At 49.1% G+C, this 16,990-nt stretch overlaps 1 protein-coding gene across 3 annotated transcripts in view; it reads right to left on the bottom strand.

Moving 5' to 3' along the window:
* The window catches only part of ACSS2 (acyl-CoA synthetase short chain family member 2), a 33,729-nt gene extending 17,226 nt beyond the window's left edge, over window positions 1–16,503 (bottom strand). The window contains exons 1-2 of one of the 3 annotated variants that reach the window (XM_076352316.1): window positions 16,361–16,503; window positions 15,842–16,037 (exon numbers count right to left, since the gene is read on the bottom strand). In XM_076352316.1, coding sequence (XP_076208431.1) covers window positions 15,842–16,037; window positions 16,361–16,484 — 320 coding nt within the window. In that variant the 5' untranslated portion in view covers window positions 16,485–16,503. The remainder of the gene's footprint in view (window positions 1–15,841; window positions 16,038–16,360) is intronic. The other 2 variants (XM_076352317.1, XM_076352318.1) reach the window with 2 other exon arrangements.
* Window positions 16,504–16,990: the final 487 nt, after the last annotated feature.

Here is a 16,990-nt window from a genome sequence, read left to right as displayed (position 1 = left end):
TGTTGCGTCTGGCTGCATGCTGAGTGCCTTCCCTCACCATGCAGAGGTTTTCCTTGGTGCATCTACACTGCAGGTGCAGCAACATCAAGGCCAGTGCTGTGCAAACCTGCTTGGGTCCAGACATGCAGTATCACTGTGTGTGCAGCTCTGCCCCTCAGCGATGAGCCTTGCTATGAAATATCTCTTAAAGACAATTATAGTGCTTCCAAATGCAAGCTGGAGCATCCCAGCCCACTAATCCCTCACCTGAAGATGGGGTCTGCTGGGCACTGCAGGCAGGCCCTGTGCAACCCAGCCCAGCGTAAACCTGCAGAACAGGGCAAGGAGGAAGCACATCCCTTTGCCCGTGCTCTGCCGCAGCACAGGATCTAACTACAACCTTTACTATGAGAGAAACACATTAGGAGGGAAGACTAGCACAGGCTGTCCCATCTGGAAGGCTTCCCATGTGAGGCAGGTAGGCAGGCAGGCAGCCCACGGCCATCCGTGCTATTTGGGGGCTCGGCTGGGCACTGTAGGTGAAGTGCTGTTTTGGCTGTCAGCAGACTTAGCCAAGGACACAGCAGAAAGCACGCTGGTTCCCCATGCCAGGGAAATCAGGTTTGCCCATCAACTTGGTGGTGCAATACCTGTCTAAGGGAGAGGAAGGCTCTGCTTTGCATGCAAAACTTGGGAGTTCTCCGACACAAGCCCTTCAATCCCGCGCTCCAAGAACTCCCAGCTCCCTGCCTTGAGCCTTTGCTGGCTGCATTTCTAATGCATCTCCTTAACAGATTCCAACAGAGCCTGGCCATGCCCTGTGAACAGCTCTCCGCAGACACTGATTTGCTTCAGGCTGGGATGGTCACTGCTGCCACAAGATGGGCTGATGGTGGGATGGAGACAGAGCCTATGTAAAAGGCTGCGCTGGGCACCCTACGCTTGCCCGGCAGCTGAGGGGAGACAGCAGCCAGGCCACACCGAACTGCGGCTTCTGGGGTGAGCAGCCCTGCATATCCCCTGGGGGCAGAGCTACGCTGCCTCCTCCACGTGGTACCTGCGAGGGACAGGGACCGGACCTGCCCTGAGCCACCCGGGTGCAAGGCACCGCTCGGACACCCCTGCTCTCCCTGCACACAAGAAGCACATCTCAAATACGCCAGGTCCTCCTCCTCACCGGGCTTCCGAGAGGGAAATTCAGGCCAGGGGATGCACCCGGGCTTGCCCTCAAAGCCAGCATGCACGGGGCACCGTGGAAGAAACGCAGAGCAAAGTCAAAGAGAAGTTAAAACTTTTCCAAGGATTTTCAGAGGGCTTTCAGAGTCCTTTCCATTCATTCGCATGACTGCGAAAGAGCTCCACTAGCATCAGCAGGGGAAACCTCAGGCTTCAGATTTTAAGACAATCTTGTGCTTAGTGGGAAATGAGTCACGTCCACATTTCTACAGGACAAGACGCCTCCTTTCACCGCATCGCCGGCAAAGGCCTCGGAGCAGTCTCTCAAGAGCAGGCAATTGCTTTAAGACTCCCCGCATCTGAAAATAGTTTGGAGTGCCCACAGCTACACACAGCGGGCTACAGCAGCACTCAGATTGCTCTGTCCTTTTCTCTGGCACAAAAGCCCAGAGAATTTTGTATTTTAGATGGGGCATTTAAAGGAATGCCCACTCGCATGCTACCAAGTACTCTGTGTGTCAAAAGCGACCCTGTAAGCTCCTGGCAGCAAAGTTCTGCAAGCGGCATCTTCCCTTCGGCACCCATCAGATAAAAGCAAGAGCTGTCAGTCCTGAGCCTCTCACACGGACTCGCTTGTCCAAATTAAATGGAAAAAGAAATAAAAATAAAATAAAAAAACCTCAGACTTCTGAAAACATTATGGCAGTGCTTACGTCCATACCTACAGCATGCAGCCCAAGCCCTGCAGAATCCAACATCCCCCAAATATATCCTTTCTTAAGAACTGGTGATGAAAATAGTTGGCAGCGGCACTGCTGCAACTGCTAGCGTGCGATCTTTGATCTAACAGCAAGCCTTCTTCTGAAAGGAAAAACCAATTTTCAGCTCCCCAAACTTCGCAGATACATCATTTGATGAAATACATGACGAAACACAGTTTGAGCCTGACGTTTTCTCATCTCCCTCAAACTGAGTCCTGCATTTAGCAACTAGTAATCCAAAATTTTACAGTATCATCTGAGTCACAGCAGGAATGTATTTGCGTTTTTTAGCACTTGAGAAGCTCATGTTTTACGTACTGCGTGTTGTGTGCACACTCAGCTGGAAAAAGGCATTTTTTGGCCATATGGTCTTCATGACCCACCCATCAACAAAGTAAACGCAAGTCCTTTAAACTAAACACACAGATGAACTGGGGACCTTCTGAGGCAGGTTTTCTCCTAGAAATCAGTGCTTTGTTGAAAAAGTCAGGTTTCATGCAGAGATGATAGCTTTCTAGCTGCCTGCAGCCATTCATTGCCAGGACCAGATAGCCCAAGGGCATCAGGGACCATCACCACAGTGGTGTGCAGGACAGTGGTGCCAAGGTCTGCATAAAATAGGTCCCTGTCAACATATTAGAGAAAGCACAGGCTCTGCAGAGCATTTATCATACTGCTCCCTTCTGCCAGCATTCAAAATAAAGGGGTCTCCACTTCTGAACAGGCCCTGTGACGCACACAAGCCCCACGGCACATGCCTCCGGTGGCCCCACCAGCCACCTCAGCAAGAAACGATCACATGGAGAAGTCACCCTGGGCGGGGGGGGAGAAAACTTCAGGTGGGAAACCTGAACACTTATCACCTCCATGGTAAAGCCACACTTACAGGAGGATCATGGACTGACTGCCTGCTCAGCTGGGAGTTTGACCTTGCAGTGCAGAGCTGCACACCTATTTGACCTGGTGCCCATGTAGCTAAATCAAGGTTAAGCTTCTCTGTGTGAGTGACCACATTGGCTAAGCAAAAGATTTAGTGCTGCACATAAATTGTGCAGTAGGGAAAATGGTTTGTAGGAGCAGGCAAGGATTTCTTGAGAGCCACATTAACTCGAGCGTTGACCCTGTGGAGCAGTCAGGGATGCAGAGCAGCAGAGCGGGAGCGGGAAGCTGTGGCCAGATGCGCTCGTGGGTATTTGCACCAAAGCAGGTTAAGAAGTTACTGTGCTCTGCCAAGCATCAGGGCTGACTACAGGACTTTTCAAAGCACTGGTCTGCTTCAACCACTCATCACATAACTAAGCAAGCCTTACATTGCCCATCCAAGCAAGCTGAGCCCATCTCAGCTGTAGGATAACAAGCAGTAGGGAGGGGTGGTAACTTCTTAATCTGCTACAGCTCGGTGGCCAAGAGGATGCGCACTTCCCAGGGTACCCAAACAGACCAAGCAAAGCTGACCCAAAAGTGAATCAGCAATGCTGTTTGGTTTCTCTCTTTCACCAGATGTCTAAGTAACAATTATATGCATAATCTGTTTGAGTAACAGATGAATACAGCTTCTCTGTGCAACTCTGCCTCAGCACTTGCACAGAGCAGCAGGAAGCACAGGTTGCATCGGTGGGAATTATGGTTTTCAGGGTAATTGCCAATGAAAACCAATTGTGGTTTGCAAGGGTTATAAACACCACTAAGAGAAGCTGGTGTACAGGAGAAAATGATGAAATGAAGCCGAGCAAGTGAAGTGTTACACATTTTCAAGATCTGCCAAACCATCTGCAGATTCACAGGCAGTCAGAAACGGGGGGGGGGGGGGGGGGAAATCACAGACCAAAGCAAACTAGGGCACAAAGCCAAAGCCTATATGTCCCCTGTAAACATTCCCACTGAGGACCAAAGAGGCTGAAGATCATTTAAGTTTCTCCTCTAAGCTCCTGTGACCACATTACCCTCAAATAAAAGCACTGACCCAAAGTTAGCAAGCACAGCTGGGGTGTGGGGCACCTGGAAGGTAAGTTTTCAGAGCAAAGAAAACCACCTCAAAGCCACCAGGTTTCATTCCTTGACCAATAGAGAGGCAATGGCAGCCCACAGAGCAGTTTTGCCTAATGCAGGAAAAAGGCTCTGCCTTTTAGTTCATGGAAAGCACCCTTAAGGAAACAGGGACTCCCAGTCTGAAAACGATGGTGGGACAGAGAAAGGACCCTTTCTCAGATGATGCAACGTCACGGGGAGAATTTGCACAGTGGGGAACTGCAGAAAGCCTCCACTAGAACAGAGACAGAAACTGTGGGAATGTCCGCCCTAAAACATCTCTGGTGCCATCTAAACTAAAACACACTCAGAGCCCAAAACCCCTCCTAAACATGGGACCAAGCCGGTGCATGAAAGGCACGAGATGGAGTCAGCAAGTTCTCCAGCTCCTGCTCCACCAGCAGCCTGTCCCCAGAGCATGGTATGAGAAGGAAGGAGCTTTCCTCTACCGCAGGCTCCTGCACGGTGGCACGTCCTCACATGCAAGGTCACTGGGGGCAGCCAAACGAGCTCACAGCTTCCCAATCCACCCCGTGTGCAAAATTAGAGCAGCCGAAATGCCAGGCAGAGCTTGGCGGGGGATGAGCTCCTGCCATCTGGGGAACAGGTTCACGTGCATGCTTCGTGGGCAGCGAGAGCCCCAGGCCTTTCTGATGCCTGCGCTAGCATGCACAGGCTGCATGCTCAGCTACCCCGGCTATCAGCTGCTCACAAACCTCCTGCTGCCATTTGGCCTTGGCTGTTCCCAGGCGACCCAGGAAACCTGTGGCCTGAAGAAGAGTCTGTCCGGAGCCAGCTTGGTGGTTTAGGAACAACAGCCGCCAAGACTGAAAAAACGCGATTTCTCCCTCCAGCCCCAGTCTTGCTTATCCCATCTGACACAGGAACAGCACTCTCTCAAGTAGAGAGAGCCCTTTAAAATCTGTCCTTGAGAAAACAGATTACGCTGAAATGTGAAGTTTGGAGAGACCAGCTGTGCAAGATAATCAGAAAAAGACACCATTTCATTGGAAAAAAATGCTTGTATCTCATGGAGTGTTCAATATGGAAACGGTCCTACAGATACTGCCTAAAGCAGAAGGGTCTCCAGCAGGGTCTGCACCACTGACTCCAGGAGGGAGCCGGGGGTGGGGGGTTGAAGCGGGTTTGCAAAAAACCTTCATGAGAACATTTCATAATAACGGGACAGGCTGCCCAGCCCTGCCCATGCTTACTGGCACCTATCTCCCACCACAGTAATGCATGGCAGCAAACACCCAAAGGAGTTCTGGGAAGGCTGAGAGGCTTTTCAAGTAAAAGGTTTACCGGAAAGCTCAGCCTCTGCGGTCCCTGCAGTCATGCTCGAATCTTGTTGCATCATAACAAGGATCAAGATAGAAGTTGTGTAATGATGTTCAGAAATATTTGGCAGCACTGAGAGAACACTGTTGAGTAAACCTGGCAACAGAAATCCCAGAGAAAAGAAAAATCTTATCAATTTAACAGCATCACCTTCTAAAACCATAGTTAACTCTGAGACCTGCATTAAAACCACCCTATGATTTTCACCTCCAGTGCCCCCCCCACACACATAGGCAGGGCTGAACAAAGCTCCACTGTCAAATCCATCTCTGAGCCAAACCATCTCAACTAAAGTTGACCACGTACCTAGGATGAATGGGTTCCTATTGCTGTAAAGAAACCCAAACCAGGCTGGCAAACAGCGCTGTGCTCTGCAGAGCTCCATGCACTGTGTCCAGCCCCCAATGCCCATCCTCTCCAGCCCAACTGACTCAAATGCAGGCATTACTGTGCCTGTATTTTACAAAACAGCTAAAATGGAGCATATTTCTAAAGAGACACTGGGCCACCATCTGCTTTATGATCAGGGAATTGGTCTTCTAACCACCTTTAAAAATAGCCATACGGAAATGCAGCCTACAAAGAAAACACCGAACACCCTGTATGGTTGTTAGTGTCCCATAGGAAAAAACACATCAATCTTTCTGCCCTTCCTTCTCATTAAATACATTCTCAGCTATGCTTTCTATTTGCAGCCTTTTAGAACCTGAACAAGTACCAGAGGCATCTAAAGAAATAATATTTATCTTGTGCAGTCCAACCACTGTTCACTTCATCGTACCCTGAGCGACGCCTACAGCACAGAGCCCAGCTGGAGGTGGACACTGCTCCAAAATCACTTGTTTGTTTATTGACCCGCTAGAATTCCCTCCAATTTTCCCACTCACCTGCCAGGCTACACCCTAAAATCTACTTCAAGCCCCTTTCTCTAGACAGTGAGATGCTCAGACATCTCTAAAGGAACCGACACCTCCCAGCTTACACTGCGGCTAGTTCATCAGCCAACACAAGCAAGTGAGTAAAGTCAATGTGGTGGGGTTTGAACAGCCTGCATTCACACCTGAGAGCCAGAACACTCAAGGGTAACAGTTTTAAAGACGACAGGGTCAACAGCAGTCAGCAAGCCCCTCTTCAAGGGAAATCTACTATTATTTTGCCACATTTGACAAAATAAGGCAGTTTACAAGTAATACAGACCACATGTAAATACCCCGGTGATGGTGTCAGCAGCCATTCTGCGCCGACGGGTATCTGCTCAGTGGCAAGGGGAATTTCTGCTCCTCTGTGGCTTCATGTTTTTCCTACTCGCTTGATATTGAGTAACCATCAAGTCAAGAGGATACGCATTAATTCTAATTATGTTCCTACTTTCTTAGGTATTTTACAACACAGGAGAACAGCCAATGAAAAATGATAGCTTTTTACCTATTTTATTTAGAGGAAAGTTTAAGATTTTTAAACAAAGAAATTTTCAAGGTTTTTTTAAACAAAATGATTACATGGTGTTGCAAGCAGAGCTCATATGCAAGACTTAAGCAGTAGGTCACTGAGTTTGGCTGACCTCAGCCAGCACTTCTACCCCTGCAAGCCAAATCCACAGAACGCTGCAGAAGAATGCAAGTTTGACACCAGAGGAAACATTTTAGATGTTTTAGATATTACCATAAGTAATATTTTTCACAGGAGCATGGACTATTTTTACCAGTCCAATGAGAGGAGAGCTTACTTCCAGCACAACACAGCTATTCTTTGTTTAAACAATTTGCAGTCGGGCTATGAAACATATCCTGGACGAAGCTTCTATAAGTAAAACAGTCAATAAGCCACCTGCAGCTGGGAAATGCCCCATTTTGGGAAATACTGCATCTCTGGATGGAGCGTACTGCCAAATTTTCAAGACCTTCTAGAAACACTGAAAGCTGATTTCAACAGAGGCTCAAACAATATCCATCGAGGCCACGATAGGAAATTAAACTTTTAATCAGATTTTGGTGGACATTTCAACTTCATGCCTCAGAAACCTCTACAGGTGATATCACCTGCTGGACTGTCATCTCGTTCAATTCAAGGAACATGTCTTAGAAGATGGTCAGCGGCAACAGGAATGCAAAACATGCTTCACTATCAGGTACGCAGATGTGAAAAAGTAACCAGGAAGACCATTGATTTCCTTGAGGGATTCCCCTAAAGAAGGGAGGTGACATCTGCGAAATGATGGGCTTTGAATTTACAGAGAACTGCCATGGCTCACGATTTCGTATCACACCACATTTCGACATTTACAACACATGATGCACAGAAATGTAAACAGAGAACTGAAACTCTGCTCCAGCCATGCACAACAACTCTGACGCAGGGCTGGGCACAGGAGGAAATGGCAAGCTCATTGCGCTGGTGGGAGTCAAGAGGTCTCGTCAAAGCATTGGCAATCAATACTACAGCCTAACAGTTCTGGGCACAGAAAGCCCACCAGGCACAACAAATGCAACTACCCATGAGAAAAATGCCGTGCTTGGAACAAGAACCCACTCACACCCCTTTTGGCAAAGCCTGATCACTTTGTCCCCTGTAAATGCCACTACTCGGAGCAAGTCTCATCCACATCGAGCCAAAGTCCTTGTCCACTTCTGCTCCATTCACATTAGGATGCCAAGGAAGAACACACAAGCCATTCACACAGCTAAAATAAAATAATCAGGTTTTCTAGTCCAATGAGCACACCGAAGGCTCTGATCTTCCATGTCCTGAATCTGTACAGGAGTTCACCATCCTCTGCCCATGAACTCTATTTATCCACCCCAAGTTTCACCTCTCCTGCCAATACTCACAATATGCCATCATTGCATAACCATGGTGCCCCTCCCAACAGTAAGCAAACTATTCATAAAACATATCAAGGTGCCTGTAATATGTGCCAGCATTACAAGATACAAGTTTCATAGACGTGAGAAAATCTAGGAGCTATTGTCTGCGCACCCCCCACCTCTACTCACCCAGCTAGTTACTGTGCAACCACACACCCAGAACCATGCAGAAAGGTGGCTTTGGATGGGGTATAAGCCAACATTTTAAGACAGGGGTGCAAGAAGCAATTAATGAAAAATTATTAAATCCTTTGTGCTGGATCAACAGAACCAGACCCTCTGTCAGAGCAATGAACAGCATGAGGGAAAAATACCGAATAAGAACATGGAGCCACAGGTCTCATTTACACGGCAGTATTGCACTTCAGCACTGGGATGTTCGCAGCAGCTCAGCCAAGACCCTCTTAGACTAAAACAAAATACCATGCTGGGTCAGAACCAGGGTCCGGTGTTTTGTCTCCAGGAGCAGCAGCAGGAGATACTGTTTATGGAGGGCACATGAGCCCGGCCACCATCAGCAGTGCAGTTTCAACACTGATCCCTGGGGGACCCGCTGCTGGTCCTGAAAAGTGACCATTAAAAGCGAGGAAGCAAAGGGAAAGGCTAAACCAGCTCCATAGAAAGACCTTTCTCCCATCACGGTTAAATTAATTTCTTGAACAACCCTTTGTGGGAAACCTCACTAAGGCAGTCTGAAAATAGCCGTATCCATGTGCTCAGTGCCACCCACCTTGCACTTCAGCAGGTCTGCCAGCAGAACTTCACTTTACAGCAGCTCCATCATCTTTCCCAGCAGACTGCACTGGTCCATGCTCACAGTGACCCCATTCCACTGTACCACCAGGGATGCAAGTTGGATTTACCGGTTCCCAGGACCCCCTCTATGGCCCTCTCTAGATATAGCGGGGCTTGCAACTTCCCAGTCCTTGGCACGGCAGTCCTTTGCAATAACACACAGCATACCCTGGCCAGCAGCTCTGCAATTTCACATTCAAGTTCCTGCAGTCCTCTGGGGCACATGCCATTTAATCCTGGGCACTTACTGACCTCCAACTTGTTTATCTGGTCAAATATTTCATGGATATTCCCTTGTATTTATATAAACAAAAGCTGTATCCCTGCCAGTAGCAGCTACCAAGGGTTTCAGAGCAAAAGGCTGGGAGCAAACAGCTCCGACACAACCCAAATGAAAGCTGCTCCCCTGATTCAAGGGTGCTGCCAGCGTGTGTTCCCAAGCAGGAGAGCTTAGACAACCCCTTTCCTTACTGCTCAGCCACAGAGCAACCACCCAAGTGCTGCTCGAGTGCCTTCTTTCTTTACAGACTTGACTTAACAGAGGAGGAAAGTCCCGTTCGGCCTACAGGAGCAGGATTACACATTATTTGAGCTCAGTAAAAGCTACTTCCAGTGAAAATCTTCAATAATGCTGAACGCCCTCCCATGGAGGCACAAGTCCAGGGGTGCTTCTGAATGGGCAAAACCACAGGCACTGTGTAATCAAGTAGTCACCAACCTTTAATAACTGTCCCCTTCCTGCGTTGCGCTGCAGAGTAGAAAAGTGTGAGGCTGAGAGCACTTGCTGCTCCCTGCTCCTGCTCTGCATGCTATGACAGAAAAGGCTCCGCAGAGCAAGAACAGGGCTTGAGATCTCCGAAACATCAAACCAACCATCCTTCCCAGCATCTCCCTGCAAACCAGCACGCATACCTGACAGGGATGAGTCAAGCTCTGCTTCCAAGTCAGCCCTCAGAAGGGAAAAACAATTTCAAGTGACTCCGTGCCTGCCAGCTGTCTAAGTAATGTGACACTCAAAACCCTGATTCACAGCATCCGGGAAAGCACACCCCACACACTGGAAGCCCACAGAACACTACCTGTCTGAAGAAGGTATTTTGCTGCTCTCGCGTATCTAGTTCATCCCTTTGGCACAATCGCTCACCTGGTAACTATCTCTGAGATTTCACTAGTAATAAAGAGGACATAGGATGCAGCACACAAGTGCAAGCCATTAACAGAAACACTTGGGAGATATGACAGGAGAAAACTGGCAGATGCCAGGTCCCAGCACACACACATATAGCCTTTGGAAACAAGCTTCAGACCATGATCCCTGTGTTTTCCAGTCCCTCAGGCCAAACCAAGAACCTCCAAACCCTTAAGCAGGCATCACCATGCTGCCCTGGGGCAGCACAGTTTTCGTATCTCATCTACAACCAAACCCACAGTAGGACAGAGTGATTACATGAAATCAGTTAATTTTAAGTCCAGCATGGCCTTGCTCTAAAGAGCCCACAGCTGAAGATGGAGACTGCATCTACCAATAGAGGAAAGCCAGGGAGCTACACCTGGGGACAAGCTGCAAGTCCCTCCTGTCCCAGTTTGCACTTATGAACGCGGCGGCTGTTTGCACTACTGCCACAGCACTAGCCATACTGGTTGGTGACTGTCCCAGAACTGGGAGAGGAAGAATTCCACCAAAGAAATCAGGAAAGCACATGACCTGGATGTGTCTGATACACAACAGCTACTCCCTCTACTCCTTAATACCAGGTTTCTATTGATGCTCCCACCATTCCCACTCTTGCACCTCCCACGCAGCTCAGAGTCAGAGAGGGTCCCACAAAGCAGAGATGTTCTCATTTGGAGGTACGAGAAACACTGCTATAAAATATTCAGGCAGATGCAGCCAGTTTTGTGAACCCCCTCCCAGGCTGCAAGATTTCACAAAACCCACCAGAAGACAGCTACACTTTCTGTGATGGGAAGCTACAACTATCATTGTCCTTGAAGGATGGTACAAGATCTATAGCTTAATAAAATGCAAGTACATTCAACATATTTTATTACCTACTTTAGGTGCACCTAATCTGCCTGATTTCCAGAAGCAGAGCATTGTACTGTCCAACAATGCTTCCAACATAATTAATATCTGCCAAGACCACCAATCTATCACTCCACTCTCAGCACACGCAATGGGGATGTAATATGGATTGCTGAGGATGCACCCCAGAAAGCCTCTCATTTTCAGGGCTGAGTGGGGCCACCCCCTTTCCCACAGAAAATCCCCATCAGGGAAAGGAGCTGTGCTGAGCCTGGTAGGGCTGTGAGCATAAACCAAACACATGGTAACTTTTCCGTAACGCTTCTCACTGCTGCAGAGCCTACTCAGATTCCCCTACGGAAGCAATCCCTCCACAGTAGTAACAGGGGAACAGCAGCATTGGGTACGGCTCTTCGGTAGCACCTGCAACATAGCTTTGACTGCTCTCAGCAGCCCACAGACATATGCCTGCAAACATGTATCAGTAAATGCAACCTTCCCAGTGGTGAATTTTTGTTCTTTAAACAACCTGTGTTATTTAGGGATGTGCTTTCACTACCAGAATAGTGTTGAAAGAGGCTGCATCACTGGAAGTATGACAAGTCATCCAGGAAGTTACCAAAGAAATGAAGAGTCAGTTTGGCGCAGGACACTCCAAAGTCCTGAAGCCAGCGGGAGTAGCAGAGCTGCGTGCATCGTGTAGAAGCTGACTACAATTAAGCACTTCTGAAAGTCTTGATGTTAACAGCCAGCATCCTCAGTCACAGCATCTGTGCATATGACAGTAATGGACAACTGATACCTGCAAAGGTGTCTAAAGAGAAAAACAAAACACGGTGCTGATCTGGATTATGCAGACCAAGCACTTTGCTCTCAGCAGTTTAAGGCAAGACTATTTCTGCAAACAGAAGAGGTCCAGACCTTTACAGCAGAAATACAACTGAAACACAGCTTCATCTGGCTTCATTCTCGACTCTGGGACCGCACATCCCAGAATGAAGCACTCCATGGTGAGGGACAGCCACCAGATCGAGGTGCACTGGCAGCCCGCAGGGGCCCCAGGAACCAGCAGCTGTGGTCTTGTCCCATTTGGCCCCAGCAGCACATTTAGACCAAACCAGTGTGTGACAATCTGTATCCTCCCTGGAAGGCTGCTGTCCAAAAAGTATTTCCAGCTTTCTAATAAAAACCTCCAGAAGTGCTCCCGAGTACTGTTCTGCTTTTTTTTTTTTTTAAAAACACGCTCTATAGTTGTTTTTTTCCTTACAGAAAGATTTAGTGGAAGAAATATCACAGCTACACCCCCTAAATCCTTTAGTACACTAAAAAAACCACACCTTCTCTATTTTATCATTGCATGTCATGTTTGTTCTAGGCCCAGAATGGAAGCAATAGGCAGTTATTCTTTTGTTTAAACGAAGCTCCAGTAAGCTCTGGCAGTCTTTACTGTCTTTGTTCCTCCTTTCTAGATGTGTTATTTCATATGCAAGCATAAGAAAGCAAAAAATTGATATGCTCTTCCAAAGATGGCAGAAGCCAGCAGCACCCTGCTAAGCCCATGCACCTAGGCTACAGGGAGGCTAAAAATAGCGTGCCAAGTTCTACCTCCTGCCCCTGTCCCCTGGTCCCACCAGGCACCACCAGCACTGCAGCTGGGCTGACTGGATTGAGAAACAAAGGCAAGAACTTAGTGCTTCAGCTATGCACAGGTTACATAGAGAAGAGGCTTCATCCAAGTACTTTCACATCCTGGGGTCTAATTAGAGAGAGTTTTGCAATAAGTGTTTTACTTTTTTAATTCCCACCTGGTTATATTTTTACCTCCACAAGCTGCCCACACTGATGTTTATGAGATTATCAACAAGCATTTCAGCATAGAACTAAGGGTTTGCCCATGCGACACAGGTATGCCTACAGCACGGTGAAGGCATACTGTGCTCCTGCTCTAATTAACGCTACCCACCACAGATGAAGTCCTCAGCACTGCTTGAAATCCCCTGCAAGTGCCCTCAGAGTTCCAGCTAGTTTGTCCAGTGCATTTTGCCTGCAAGGCGTGCAAAAGCCAGCGTAGGTATCTACCTGCACAGTAAGCACAGCATTATTGACTTCAGCCTTTCCAAGCAATTATGAAAGAGATTCCACTTTTGAAAGCAGCACTTTATCAGAAACATTTCCTGGAGCTTCTGTTCCTTTTTAGGCCACATCAGCAATACCAAACAGAGAGAGGAATCAAAAGCAGCAGGGGCAGAGATACTTGTAACATCCACAAGCAGCAAGAGATACCATAGTGAAACAGGCAACGGGGAAAACGCAAGTGTTTCCTACCGACTCAGGATGGTCGTTTTGAACTACATAGTCCTAACAGCACCAAGAGGATGATACTGCAACAGTAAACATCACCTATGTACAAGTTCTGCAGTATGAAGCAATCCCATGTACTGCCCTTTGTGCTGAAAGAGTAATCCCACGTGGCTTGGGATTAGACCCTCTGAGCGGAGCAGATTTGGGCAGTCCTGGACCAGCAGTGATGCAGGAACCTCCAGAGCAGCTTGGCCGTAACAGATCCAGATGAGCTGCTTCAGTTCCTTCCAGTCCATGCAAAACTCCAGACAGCCACAGCCAGCAGTGCACAGCAGCTCCGAGTTTTGTCAGGACCCATCTCTTCTCAGAGACACTCAGTAATGCCTGGAGACATTATTCACTTTTTCCCTAATTTCTCCTCTCTGAAAGCAAAGACTGCGATCCTGTATCTTTTCAAAGCTCTCAGAGCCACACAGTCACTGACACCTTGGTATAATCTCAGCACCTTTTGCTATCTAGCAAAACAGACATTCTTAGAAGCAAGCAACTGGCCATTTAAAATATCCAAGTTTTTCCTAGGAATCCCCTTTGGCTTTCGGAGGCTTTCATTTCCTTTTTGACCTTTCACAGTGTGACAAGTCTCAAGTGTTTTAGGAAGGCAGGCTTGTTCAAATGTGAAAGGACAAGAAGACAACAATTAACATTTTGTTATTGAAGAAAAGCACGTGTCCAGAGGGGCATGTGCATGCTCCTAGAAGAATAATTTAACAAGTCGGAACCCTTAGCTCTGCTTCCTCAAGACCTCAGTGCCACAAGCTCGCGTATCAGTACCGCACACGTGTTCAGCATGCCTCTTCCGTCCCTCCCACCAACATTCCCAGCTGACAGCTCCAGACACCCCAGTGCCAGGTCACCTGTGACAGAACCACGCCAGGAGAGTTTATCCCAAAATAGTCAGGGAAGACTGTCTGCTAAGGAGGAAGAGACACCTTATTTTTCAGCACTGTGAACACCACGACTGACAGACACCCACCATTTTAATATCCACTGCAAGTTTTGCTCAGCATCACAAATACACCCACAAAGGCTGCCAGAATAACTAACAAGAAAAATCTTCATCAAGACCAAATTTAAGCTGTAGGCTGCTGCCTAACTGTCACCCAAAGATTTACATGCAAGAATAACAATGTACCCACTCCGTCCATTAATCCCAGCACAGCTGCCAGCCCTGGCCTGCCAAATGGCTTTGTTTGCTAGCACACCTTTACCTGAATGGGTTTACAAAGGAGTTTTCATTCAGAAGCTGCAGTCATTTTACATCTGAGTGAGTTAGAGAATGTACTTAACTAGCAGGGAAGTAAATACTTTCCACCATTTCACCTGTGTCTCACCAATACAATTATTTGCTATGCAGTAAGTGTAATTCTTTTACTGAAGCAGTAGATAGAAACTCCAGTACAAGCCCAATTTTACAGTCACAGCCAGAACTACACTGGTGTAAACATGTTCCTTCCTGTAGCAGGGTAGCCCCTAGTCACCTTTACGCCAGCCACACATGGGGGGGGACTCTTCAGCTGCACAAAATCACTCAGAGCAGCACAGTTGTTAATCGTTAGAGCATCTGGTATTTTTATTGCAATGACAGTAAGGTTTCTCCAGCTGCTCCACTGAAGGGAGTCACCATCACCCAACAACTTATTGCATCCTAACAAGCGGTACATTTAATTTTGCTTCTGTACTGCCACATACAGTCATACCCATGCAACATAAATGCATGCTAGTTCAAGGGAAACAGCAAAACACACAGGTGGGCAAAGCACTGTTCTCAGTTTGGGGACACAGCTGTGGTGCCAGCTGAGCTAGTTCTGCAGGGGAGCATTAGTTCTGGATCTCGGACATCACTGGTGAAACCCGTTTTGCATCAACATGAAAACTTCAAGTTTCACATGGCTTTTAACACTAGTAACTACTCTGGTAAAAAAACCACAAACATACTTCAGATAGGGCTAGAAGTTAACTTTTCTTCCCAAAGACTGCATAGAGAAGCCAGCCTTTGAGAGTGCCATGGCATTATCCATGTTCAAGTACAAGGAATCAATATATAACCTCAGGTTTTAGAAGAGCCTTTCTGCCACAGGAGTGGAAATTTGCCAGACCCACAAGACATGAAAACAGGAGATCCGGGGTTAATTTGCTTTTTGCTGTTGTATGTTAGCTGTCCCTCATCCCATGTCTCTACCTACACCTACCTACTTCACAAGGGAATTGCGGCACCTGCCTCAATACCATCTGACTGCTCTTAGCTTTTAGCACGTACAACTGCAAAGGTAGAGCTGGAAGTCAAAAACTCCTCACCACTGCGCTGGGCCACTTCAGTGCATCCCAGGATGGGCAGAGAAGCTCCATTGCACAGCTCTTCTCAAACGCACGGAAAGCAAACACCTGCTGTAAGATTAAAGCCTCCCAGGTTTTACCATGTTTTAATTCACCTCAGCAGAAATCAACACCATTTGTACACTTTGGCATGATATTTACACACGTTTTACACCATAATAAAAACAGAAATTTACCAGTAAAAAGCAATTTTGTCCCCAAGTTTCTTCTCGTTGACATTTCTGTCCAGGAGGTTGTAGCAGATGTTGGTGGTCGCCCCTTTCATCCACTCAATGAAGATCTTCCCCTTCGACACATCAAAGTTGTATTTCAGAAAGGGTCCCACATGCTGACTCTTCCAGTAAAACTCTTTAGCAACGTCACCCCAAAATTCTGCAAAGGCAACGGCCAGAGCTCGTGACCCAGAAAACAGGCACGGGGAAGGAAGACAACACTTGAAGGAACGAGAGGGGCAGCCCCCACACTCCTGCACCCCACGCGCGGGGGGCTCGCCGCGCCACAGCGGCCCCAACGCCCCCGCAGCCCAGCCGCCCCCCCCCTGCCCGCCCGGCACCGCCAGCCCCGCTCCCCTCCCACCCTGCGAGCAGCCCCCGGAGGAACCGGCGGCGCCTCGCGGGAACCGCTCCCCCGCCGGCCTCCTCGGCCCCGCCGCGGCCCTCCCCCGGGGGTAGCGGGCTCCCGCCGGCGGCGCTCACCCTGCGGCTCCTCCACGGAGCGCTGGTAGAGGCGCTCATAGTGGGGCAGCGAGGGGACGTGCGCCGCCGGCAGCAGCTCGGGCCGCGGCCGGTACAGCCGGGCCTGCTCCTCAGGCAGCACCATGGCGGGCCGCCGGCGACTCTGGACGGGCGGGCGGCCGCCGAGCGCGCTTCAAAGCGGCGCGGAGCCGGGGGCGGGGACGGCGGAGGCGGCGGCCCGCCCTCACGGCGGCGAGGGGGAAGCACCGCCCCGGGGCGCCAGAGCCCGCCTGCCCGCTGCGGCGGGGCCCGCTGAGCCCGGCGTGCCGCCCCGGGGCCGGAGGAGGCCCCGGCAGGCAGGGGCTCGCCAGCACCCGGCTGCGGAGCGGCGGGCGGTGTGTCCCTGTCAGCCGTGTGGTCCTGTCAGCCATGTCACCCTGTCAGCCATGTCACCCTGTCAGCCATGTTTCCTCCCCACCCGCCATGTCCCCCCCGTCAGCCGTGTCCCCCCAGGCTGTAGTGTGCCCCTGTCAGCCAGGTCACCTCTGTCAGCCATGTCACCTCTCAGTGGTGTCCCCCTGTCAGCCATGTCACACCCGTCACCCCCATTAGTGGTGTCTCCCCCTGTCAGCCATGACCTTCTTGTCAGCC

The sequence above is a fragment of the Aptenodytes patagonicus genome, chromosome 14, assembly GCF_965638725.1.
Source record: "Aptenodytes patagonicus chromosome 14, bAptPat1.pri.cur, whole genome shotgun sequence".
NCBI lineage: Eukaryota > Metazoa > Chordata > Aves > Sphenisciformes > Spheniscidae > Aptenodytes > Aptenodytes patagonicus.
This window is presented reverse-complemented; position numbering and strand designations above follow the sequence as displayed.